Source organism: Chenopodium album, chromosome 8 (genome assembly GCF_948465745.1).
Source record: "Chenopodium album chromosome 8, dcCheAlbu1.1, whole genome shotgun sequence".
NCBI classification, from domain to species: Eukaryota; Viridiplantae; Streptophyta; class Magnoliopsida; order Caryophyllales; family Amaranthaceae; genus Chenopodium; species Chenopodium album.
In genome coordinates, this window is record NC_137841.1 from 66,208,623 (window position 1) to 66,219,630 (window position 11,008).

At 35.9% G+C, this 11,008-nt stretch overlaps 1 protein-coding gene across 1 annotated transcript; it reads left to right on the forward strand.

Moving 5' to 3' along the window:
* The first annotated feature begins 137 nt into the window (after positions 1-137).
* On the forward strand, positions 138-10,688 carry LOC145642036 (F-box/LRR-repeat protein 15-like). Its single transcript, XM_081693107.1, has 17 exons — positions 138-956; positions 1,616-1,877; positions 2,422-2,554; positions 3,622-3,721; positions 3,823-4,020; positions 4,123-4,393; positions 4,491-4,589; positions 4,720-4,808; positions 4,895-4,994; positions 5,125-5,295; positions 6,114-6,266; positions 7,699-7,859; positions 7,937-8,135; positions 9,293-9,741; positions 9,841-9,904; positions 10,068-10,154; positions 10,253-10,688. The coding sequence occupies exons 1-17, from the start codon at positions 454-456 to the stop codon at positions 10,325-10,327; spliced, it is 3,114 nt and encodes a 1,037-aa protein (XP_081549233.1). The 5' UTR covers positions 138-453; the 3' UTR covers positions 10,328-10,688.
* The last annotated feature ends 320 nt before the right edge of the window (positions 10,689-11,008 follow it).

The following is an 11,008-nucleotide window of genomic DNA, read 5'->3' on the forward strand; positions in this document are numbered from 1 at the left end:
AAGCTAGTCGACATCCACATACGGACATACATGTACCGTAAAGTCTAAAGAGTAAAAATACATGTGAAGTATGCACTAAATAACTGAAAATGGTCTTGCTGAGAACATAAACAGGCGATCTTTTCTCTGTGAACATAAACAAATTTGTGTCTCTTTTCTCTCATTTCTTTCCCCCTTTTAACTCCATCTGATCTACTCTCTCTCTCTCTCTCTTCTCTCCTTTTTCCCCTTCTCTCTCTCTTTCATTCCTCTCATTTCTCTGCTTTTGCGCCAAGATCGATCTTCGTGCCATGTAAATTTTTCAATTTCACATCCAATTCGCTTCCCAAACTTGTCAATTTCACTCGATCGATCCCTCATTTTCTAGGGTTTTCAAGTTCAATTTTGCAATTGGGTGAAATCGGATAATCTAGGGTTTTTCGGGAGGTTGAATTTTTGTTGTTTAGGGTTTGTATGAGTCTTTGGTGTTGCCTTCCATGCTTCGTCGGCGACGATAGAGAAGATATAATGGAAAGTGCGAGAGAGGGTGAGATTAAAATTGAAAGTGAAAAATTGGTTGAAAGTGAGGAAGAAGAACAAGAGGCTAAAGAAGAAGAGAAAGGAGAAGGCAAAGAAGAAGAAGAAGAAGAAGAATTGTTGTCGAAGGATTTGGAATTAGGGTTTTGTTTAGGGTTACCTGGTAGTTGTAGTAGTAGTAGCAATAAGAAGAGTGAAGAGGGATTAAAGGGTGGTGGTTCAAAGAGAGATCTTGGGGGTTTTGTTGTTGAGAGAGAAAAGAGTGATTTCGAGTCGTTGGAGCTTTCGATTGGTGGTAGTAGTAGTCGGCCTTTGCCGTCTCTGAATGATTCTGCCCCATCTTTACAAGTTGATGTAACTGATTCGTTTACGCTACCACGAAAGGCGGATATCTACACCGAGTTGCAGTATAAGCGCGCCAAACTCGAGTCTTATTTGCTGTAAGGGTTATTTTCCACCCTGCTCTTACTCAATCTTGGATATTTCTGTGAAATGTTGTGAGTTTGTGATAAAATGCAACCAAGATCAGTAGTAAATTATGAATTCCTTGATATTTACCGGAGTTTCTTGTATTATGCTCTAATGTTGTTACAATTTACACTGAAAGGAATGGTTTTTCAATTTTTTTTGATGACATTGTCACCCTGCCCCTTTTGGCTTGTTTATTATGTGTGAATCAATGGGAGTTGGAATGTGGGGTTTGGATGGGGTCTTGAGGAGCTAGGATTATCAATTTCGGGGTAGTTATGTACTAGTAACAATGATGCAATAGAGTAATTTGTAAAATCATATGTAAAATTCTTGTTTGAATTAATCAAATTTAGGCCTTTTTCATGATACTAATCATACAATAAAAAACTGGTGATTACATCAAAGCCCTTTGTCTCTAGATACCATCTCTTCACCCAATTTCTTTTCATAAATTCCGGCTTTTGGAGAAAAGACTTATTATACTGACTCTGATTACTGCATTTTTCCTCTTGTTTAACTAGATGTTGATATCTTATTTGTTATGGTTCAAGAATTAGGATTTACTGCCAACTGTCAAGGTGCTATTGTAACTGATTTTTGATGTCTTTGTTGGATACTGTTTGTCCAGAGAAACCAGTTGCTCAAGAGATGCACCTTCATGTACTGATAATAACTTCGTAGATGCAATAAGGAGCTACCAAGCCTCTTCAAATTCTTCTGTTTATGCAATGACATTGAATAAGATTCGAGACCTAATGCCTTCAATGGATGAATATGTAAATATTGTAAGCTATAATAAAGATGGAGACATTATTGAGGGCACTATTGATACTTCAGATATGGACGGTATGGGGATCCCGCTGGATCTTTCAGATGATTTATTGCATATGGTAAAATTATTGATTTAACTTTTCCTTGATGTCTTTAGATATTTTTTTTAATCATTTTTTAGGCAGTCGAACATAATCATCTGAATCAAGTGTCGCGTCTTGGTACCATTTTTTTTATTAGCTGTAGAGTAGTTAGTTTGTCTTTTTTGCTGAGGGTTTATTGGAAGCTGCTGATCTGCACTTACATTATCAGGGTTGTACCGTAAACCCCGTCATATTCCCTCGAGTTACTCTTACTCTTCATTTTATCTCAAGTACCTATGTTGGATACTTGGACACTGATATGACACTAAGATACTTTGTTTTTGCCCAAACTCATGCAAAAGTTTCATAAAACAACTTTGTTGGACATTTGGGCATGTACTCGTCTCTGTCACTTGTAACCAATTTTGATTAACATAGTACATCACATGGCAAGTGGGAGCCTTATGACTTTTAGAGAGACATCAGAGTGTTGTAATTTAGTTTGATCATTGTAAATTTGTAATGCGTCTTACTTATGATCTTCTGACTTAATTTTAATTGCTTCTCCATGCGCTCTCAGGTATTTTCTTTCCTAGGCCATGCACATCTCTGCATTGCTGCAATGGTTTGCAAGCAGTGGCGAGCTGCCAGTGCCCATGAAGATTTTTGGCGTTCATTGGATTTTGAAAACAGAAACATATCTGTAGCACAATGTGAGTTCTTCTTTTACAAGAATCAAGTGTTTTTATTTATTTATATATTTTTTCAGATATATCCGTAGCAAAAATTGAACTTAGTAATACGCTATTAAAATCTGTACTCTTCAATTGAATTACGAGTTTACGAAACTGTGCTAGAGGTGTATGCTGAAACAATTTTGTGCGGGCCTTGTCTTCGAGTGCCTGTTTATATGGAATATCATGAATGTCAGTCTATGTTGTGTCTAGGTTCTGTATTATTATTGAATGGATGATTGAGAAGGATATCTTTCTCGGTTTGTGAATTAGGTAATCTTAATTATTATTGTGTGAAATTTTTGGTCTTTGATATAAGAAGCTGCTGGTTTGTGTATTTTATTTCTGCTTCTGCCTGGCCTCTTCTCTGCCCATCTCTCTGTAATTTTTCCCTCACCAGTTGTTTTTTCATACTGTTATTGGACTATATGTTCCTTGGGACTTCAATTTTGCTTGAAAGATAAAATTAACCTGGGTACTGGGATCCTGCTTCTCTCCTTAAATGATGCCATAATTATTTTTTTTGAAGGATGGGTGCTGAAATCTTAACCTTCAACATTTTCTTTTGGTGTACATGGTTTATAGGTCAATAATATACTTAAAATTAGGGCCTTGATACTTGTAGATTGTAATGTTAGTGATGTTTGCGAGATATTTCAACTTAGACCTTTGGATATACAAGTTTGGAATTATGTATGCTTGAGCTTGCATGACAACTGTGCAGGTCATGGCTCCAGTCAATGTCATATTTTGAGGCTGTAGAGTCATCTTGGTGTAAAAAGCCATCTCTTGTTTGGAGTATTTTATCCAGGATAAGGTCATATCTCATGAGATTCGCCGTTGGGCAGTTGATTAAAATGTTATGAAACCTTATTTAACTGTGTACAACATGTGTAAAGCAGATGCTACAGAAGTTTTAGAACTTAACAGTCGTCTTTAAACACTTTGCCTTCTTGTTTACTTTCTTGTGTTTGCAGCTTTTATGGTTGGTTTATGTTAATTTTTGAGTCAACTATGAATTTTTTTGTTGGTTTTTCTCTCTGTAGTGGAAGATATTTGTCATCGGTATCCAAGGGCTACTGAAGTGAATCTTTGTGGTAATCCTGATATGCACACACTTGTCATGAGAGCAGTTTCTTTGTTGAGGTACATTGTCTCAAGATTCTCAAATCTTTATGCTTTCTATTAGAAGTATAGTTTTAGTTCCAAGGTTCATGTATCCTATTTATTCCTTTTTTTTTTTCCAGAAATCTCGAAGCTTTAACTTTGGGTAAAGGACAACTTGGGGAATCATTTTTTCATGCTCTTTCTGATTGTCCCTTGCTTAAGAAGTTGATTGTTTGTGATGCTGCTCTTGGAAATGGTGTACAAGAAATATCAATCAATCATGACAGGTTGCAACATCTTCAAGTTACAAAATGCCGTGTACTGCGTGTATCAGTGAGGTGGGCAATCACATGTCATTATTTTCATATATTTTTATTTCAATTTTTTAAGAACAAATAAATTACCCGTGTTTACTTGCTGATAGACATTGTACTGTGCAGGTGCCCCCAGCTTAGTACTTTATCTTTGAAGCGTAGTAACATGGCTCATGTGGTGCTTAACTGCCCTCTTTTGAATAATCTGGATATCGGCTCTTGCCACAAGCTTCCAGATGCAGCAATCCGTTCTGCTGTCACGTCATGCCCCCTTTTAGAGACTCTGGACATGTCATGTTGCTCATGCGTTAGTGATGAATCACTTCGTGAAATAGCTCAAGCTTGTGCAAATCTTCGCGAACTTAATGCTTCATATTGTCCCAACATCTCTCTTGAGGTTAGCTTTATTGAAAATATTCTTCTCCCTAAATTTTGTGCACACATAGTTTTTTTTAATGATATATATCAAATGACATCTCTTTTCTGTCTCGTAGGCTGTGAAAATGCCATTGCTAACTGTTCTGAAGCTTGAGAGTTGTGAGGGGATAACTTCTGCGTCAATGACTGCCATAGCTTTCAGTAACATGTTGGAGGTCAGGAATCAGGATCCTTTTGGTTTCTTTTTACTGTATTAACTTTATCTGGGTTTTTTATTTATTTATTTATTTTTTTTTTTTTTTTTTGGACTAGTAATCACTTATTTATGATTTTTGCATATTGTAGGTGTTGGGGCTTGACTTTTGCCATTTATTGACCTCTGTTTCTTTAGAGCTTCCTCACTTGAGTAACCTAAGTCTGGTGCATTGTCGCAAGTATGCTTTTTTAATCTGTGGAATGGTTCTGATCATCTTCCTAGTCCATATAGGTTAACAAATTTCTGCTTCTTTTTCTTTTGCAGATTTGTAGACTTGAATCTAAGATGCCTTATGCTGTCATCTCTGAATTTATCTAATTGTCCTGCGCTTCACCGTATTAGTATCACTTCAAATGCTCTGAAAGTATGTCATTTTGAATTACTAAAGATATCTTTTCTTTTTGTTGTTGTAATTTGGAAGCATGAATCAGTTATTCAGCAGATATGCCTTTGTAATTGTGAATTCATCTGAATATTTTATACTGATCATGCAGAAATTAGCATTGCATAAACAAGAAAGCTTGAATTCTCTGTCATTGCATTGCCAATATCTTGAAGAAGTGGACCTTTCTGACTGTGAGGCTTTGACAAATTCAGTGTGTGATGTCTTCAGTGATGGAGGTGGATGCCCAATGCTGAAATCCTTGGTTCTTGATAACTGTGAGGTCTGTGTTTGAGTTCCTCTGATACGAATTATGCTTCTCATGTCTGCTGTTATCTTGAAGGAAATTTTTTCATTTTTTCTACTATTGTAGGACTCTATGGTGTACTGTTTTGTTGCCTACCTAATGGTTGATGCTGCCTGTTGTTTGTCGGAAGTGGTAAAATTTTGTTGCTTGAAGTGAATTCTTGATTCTTAGTGGCTATCATCTAGGATTAGACAGAATTATTTGAGTAAATGCCAGCATCGTCCTAGTTTAGTGTGTGATATATTATGTGTTGAGTTCTGCTTTCAAGTGCTATAGTGCTTCTTTGCATAAATGTATCTCGTCATGCTATTTTGTGAACTGTATTTATCATATGTGCGATTTGGCTGTAAATTTTCAGTACACCGAAATGGAGCAGTGTCCTCTGTTTGAAAAAGCCGTATAGTGCCTTTTTTTACAAATTGTTATTTATTTATTTATTTTTTATATCTATAAACGATGATTTCTGTTGTTTAAAGGCAGAATGCAAGTTGGACAAAACAGATTTGTTTTGGTTTTTTTTTTTAATAATCCCCCCCCCCCCTCCCCCCCTCCTCTCTTTCTCCTAATTCAGTCCCCCCTTTTGTGCTTCTTAAGTTAAGAAGTCTGCTATTACTCTGGGGAAAATGAAAATGCATTAATCTGGATGTCTTGTGTCAGTATAATGACCCCTGCGTGTGCGCGCGCGCGCGTGGGTTGTTTGTGCATTTACATACTCTTTCTGGAATAATTATTCTCTGGGTTTAATAGTCAGCTGGTGACTCTCTTACTGATTTTCTTTTACCTTTTCTTTCCAGAGTCTGACAGCTGTTGGACTGCGTAGTAAGTCTCTTGTCAGCCTTTCACTGGCTGGTTGCCGTGCCATCACAGCTCTAAATCTCGAATGTCCGTGTCTTGAGCAAGTTCGCTTAGATGGGTGTGATCATCTTGAAATAGCATCATTTGTTCCGGTGAGTGGTTTTCTGATGCATTGGTTACTCGGTAGTCTGTAGTTCTGTAGTATATAAAGTTTTATATATCTACTTCCTTTACCTCTTAATTATTTTTGTTTTCATTTCCTTGATATTGAGGTCTCAATAGCTTTTCACCTCTTTATTTCTCAACATACCTTATTGGGCACAAATCTTAGGCCTTGTTTGGTTGCACTCCAATAATGGGGGAAATACAAATATATGGGGAATGTGTTTTAAGAGTATTTGTTTCGTTAGCAAAAATGTAGGAGTTGGAAATTCCTAAGGAATTTGGAAGTCCTCCAAAATATGGGAATTAATTTTGTCACATCCTACCTTGGTCACTCAAACTTCCCACATGTATTTTGGGTGAAATTACATTATTGTCCTCAAAATTTTGGGAAAGTAGTTCAAGTTATAATAATACATGGGTATTACGTAAGTTAACCAAACAAAACATAGGAAACTAATTTATGGGAAATACGATTTCCGATGTCAACCAAACACAAATTTAGTATTTCCTAGGCTATAAAATTTCCCATATATTGTAATTTCTTATAGGCATTTAATTCCCATATGCAACTAAACGAGGCCTTAATTGATGCTTGTTTTTGCTCTCTCTAAGTACATTAGTTTTCCCATCAACTACCTTCAAATATTTTAACTATCTCATGCTCTACCTATATTTTACCCTAAACATTTGTTCATTAACCCAATTGTCTAAAATTGGATGGAAGGAGTAAAATTTTCCTTGGCCGTGAGTGTAGCCTTTCTCTGGTTTGAAGTATGAGCTTTTCATTTGATTTTGTAATGGTTATACATATACACACAAAATTGGGATATGTTATGTTAATTGTTTACTAGCTGTTATATTCCAGTGTTTCTCCCTCAATAGCCCTTTTATCTTTAATTAATAATTTTACCTCTCCAAATCATCCAATCCATGCATGCAATTTTGTCCTCAGCACTGCCTCACTCACTTTCTTTGGTCATATCTTATGTGATGTGCCCTCCACCAATACTTTCTCACTCGATCAAATTTTTGTTCTTATTTTACAATATATACCAAAAAAGCCTGCAATATCCTACTATTCACTCTATATACTTGTGTCCAAGCCAAAATGGGCAATAATTTGACATCAGAGGGAGTCATAGTTATTGTATTTGGTTTATTTTATTGGGTCCGATTCAACTAATATTCTCTTATCATGTATCATATCTTTCTTGAAAGTATGTGCATGTTCCTGTGACAGATACAAAATAATCTAGGCCAGGACAACCTGTTTTGTGCTGCTTGCTAGTTTACGTAAAGTTATAGCAAACATTACAATGTACAAATTAAACATTTTTGTCTAGCATTTGGGGTTTTTTTTTTTTTTTTTTTTTTTTTTTTTTTTAATGAAGATGTGAGTTAATAACAAGTTTTGTGCAGGTTGGTATGCAATCTCTTAACCTGGGCATTTGTCCAAAACTGAGTGCTCTTCATATTGAAGCACCTCAAATGGTTGGTCTTGAGTTGAAAGGATGTGGTGTATTATCTGAAGCCTCAATCAATTGCCCCCTTTTAACATCCCTTGACGCATCCTTTTGCAGGTGATTCAAACAAACTTAAGTTTGAAGTTTGTCACTATAGGAAACTGTATCTAACTTTCATAACTTTGTATTTGCAGCCAGCTCAAAGATGATTGCTTATCTGCAACAACTGCTTCTTGTCCTTTAATTGAAAAATTGATTTTGATGTCTTGTCCCTCTATTGGCTCTGATGGGCTATCATCTCTAAGTTGGCTTAAAAATCTAACTTATCTTGATTTGTCCTACACTTTCTTGATGGATTTGCAACCAGTTTTCAGCTCCTGCTCATGGCTTACGGTAAATTTTTCAAGCATAAATTATGAGAATTTTGCTCTTGTACTCTATTTTGTAGTTGCCGTATGCAGACAAAAAGATATGTATGATGTGTAGTTATATATCTTGCCTGGTTCTTTCATTGCTGCTTTATAACGTAGTGGTATAGTCATCCATTTGCATGAGAATTATGTTGCTTTATCTTGTAACACCAAGCAGCCTACCCACCCAATGAAGGTTACAGCTCTTCCAGTATCTTCTTGAAAAGGGAGAAATCATGAAAGGAAAGCTAAAAATATTTGGATGCAAACTGATCTGTCAACTTAGCAATCTATATTTTAGATCTGGGACTTACTGGTGCATGGAATTTTGCTTGCCATACCTTGGCTTTTATTATGAAGTTGCTTTATTGCTGTTGTTGTTGTGGTGGTGGTGGTGGCGGCACGTATTTTACAATGCTTCCTTTGTCTTTCCTATAGTTTTCAGTCTTTTTGCAATTTTTTTTATCTTCTTTTTATCGATATGTAAACCGTCTGTTCCCGATAGTGTGACTTGCTTATTGTAGATTCTTGTTTCTAAGAATGCACGCAAAAAGTGAGTGGGTGTAAGAAGAATGTAAACTAAGTAAGAGAGATATGGTAAAGAGTGGTGGATGTGAAAAAAATTGGATAAAGTGTGTAAAAGTGTAAATACTGTGGGGTAGGAGGGGTAAGACCGTAAGATGGTAAAAGAGGGTTTCCATAAAAGGAATGAAGTGGAAGTGAGTCAACTTTTTGAAATGGCTCAAAATGGAAAGTGATTTGAACATTCGGTAGTAGAGTTTATATAATAGGAAATTATTGAAAATGATGATTATGCCATAATTATTTTCTAGACATTTTATATTTAGATTTATGTGAATATATAGAACAGTAGTTGTATATGTCATACATGGTTATTATATCTATTAAAGTTTGCTAGATTACTAATATTGTACTTGTTTGACCTCTTATATAGTCACTATATTTGAGATGGAGTGTGAAGCAGTAGGCTTGTTATATCATTTTATATTTGAAAAGATTGCTATTTGTGGTACTACTGTACTAGGATTAAACCACATCTCTTCTCTGAAAAGTTAATTAAACACTTATTGGTGACAAGAATCTTTTATAGTATCCCACTCCCTTTTATGTTTGATGTAGGTCTTGAAGCTGCAAGCATGCAAATATCTGGATGATTCATCACTGGAGGCTTTGTATAAAGAGGGCGTGCTGCCCGCGTTACGTGAGCTGGACTTGTCGTATGGGACACTTTGCCAATCTGCCATTGAGGAGCTGCTAGCCCACTGCACACATTTGACCCATGTGAGTCTAAATGGCTGCAAAAATATGCATGATCTTGATTGGGGATTCACAAAGCTCTCAATCTATCAGGCTACTGCCCTGCCATCAGATCGACATACAAACATGCCCGTTGAGCTGCCTCATCGCTCACTTGAGAATCTTAATTGTGTTGGGTGTCCAAATATTAAAAGAGTTCATATTCCATCTATAGCCCAGTGTATCCATCTGTCGTCATTAAACCTTTCCCTTTCGTTGAATTTAAAGGAGGTTGATGTTGCTTGTTCCAATTTATGCTTCCTTAATTTGAGGTATGGACTTGTTATGTTTTTATTTTTTAATTTTTTTGTTAATTCGTCTTTGGTTGGCATTTAATTCTGCAAAATCCTTTGCCTGCTATCATTCTTCAGTAACTGTTGCTCCCTGGAAATTTTGAAGCTGGATTGTCCAAAATTGACTAGCTTATTTCTCCAGGTAAAAATCTCAGCCAAAGTCATTTTATTGCTTATTCTGTATTGTCTATAGTGCAATCACTTTTCGTGTTATTTATTTATTTAATTCATATTTATGGTTTTATACTAATATTTTTTCCTTGATTGTTTTGGAATTGTTTGGGGGCATGTTGGATGTGCTTTAGTCCTGTAATATTGACGAAGATACTGTGGAATCTGCAATATCTGGATGTAGCATTTTGGAAACTCTTGATGTTCGCTTTTGCCCCAAGGTTAGCTCCCAATCTTGTTGGAATTTATAACCCAGAATTACTAGTTTGAATCTTTGTTTTTTATTAATGGTTTTGCTTTGCGTTTCTTGTTACAACAGTTCTCTTCAGCAGCTGCGAACAAATTTCGGGCTGTATATCCTAGCCTGAAACGTGTCTTCTTCGGAAGTAGGTGACTTATTATTTATGTATTGATAGTGAGTGCCCTGCAGCAGGGTCTTGTTGTGTGGTGTGCAATTAATATGGCCAAGGCCCCTGTATCATTGTGATTTGGTTTTATGTAGCTTTTATGAGCCAGTTATCGCCTTGTCCTTGATGGATAACAGAATAAAATTATTTATAGGTTTTCATCAAAACATAAAATTGTCATTAGGGTTGTATCCGGGGGGAGTAAATCTTGTAATGCAACCGGCTTGAGGTAGTTGTGTATTGTTGTGAAACAGTTTGTCCTGCCTGTCTTTACAAGGCGTAGCTGTGATAAAATCATCTTGTAATGTCTTAATGAAAATATAATAAATAGAATAAGTATTTCTTTCTCCTGCGTCTGTAGTCTTTTTTCTTTGGTGTATTTTGCTGAATGCTATATTGACTTGCGTTAAATATCACTTTGCAGTGGTGAAAACTGAGTTGTTGAGTTTCAAGTCTTGATAACAAATCAATGTCGTGGGATTTTTGTTTCTACTGACTTTGCTATTCCTTTTGTTACAGTTATATTAAGTTCAGAATAGGAATTTAAACATTTTAAAGTCTTTGAGAAGATTTTATTAATATGCAGAACATGCTTTTAATGAGACTAGTTTAATGGTGCTGCTGAACCTGTAAAAAAAAATATATAGGTACACAAATCTAAAGGTCTT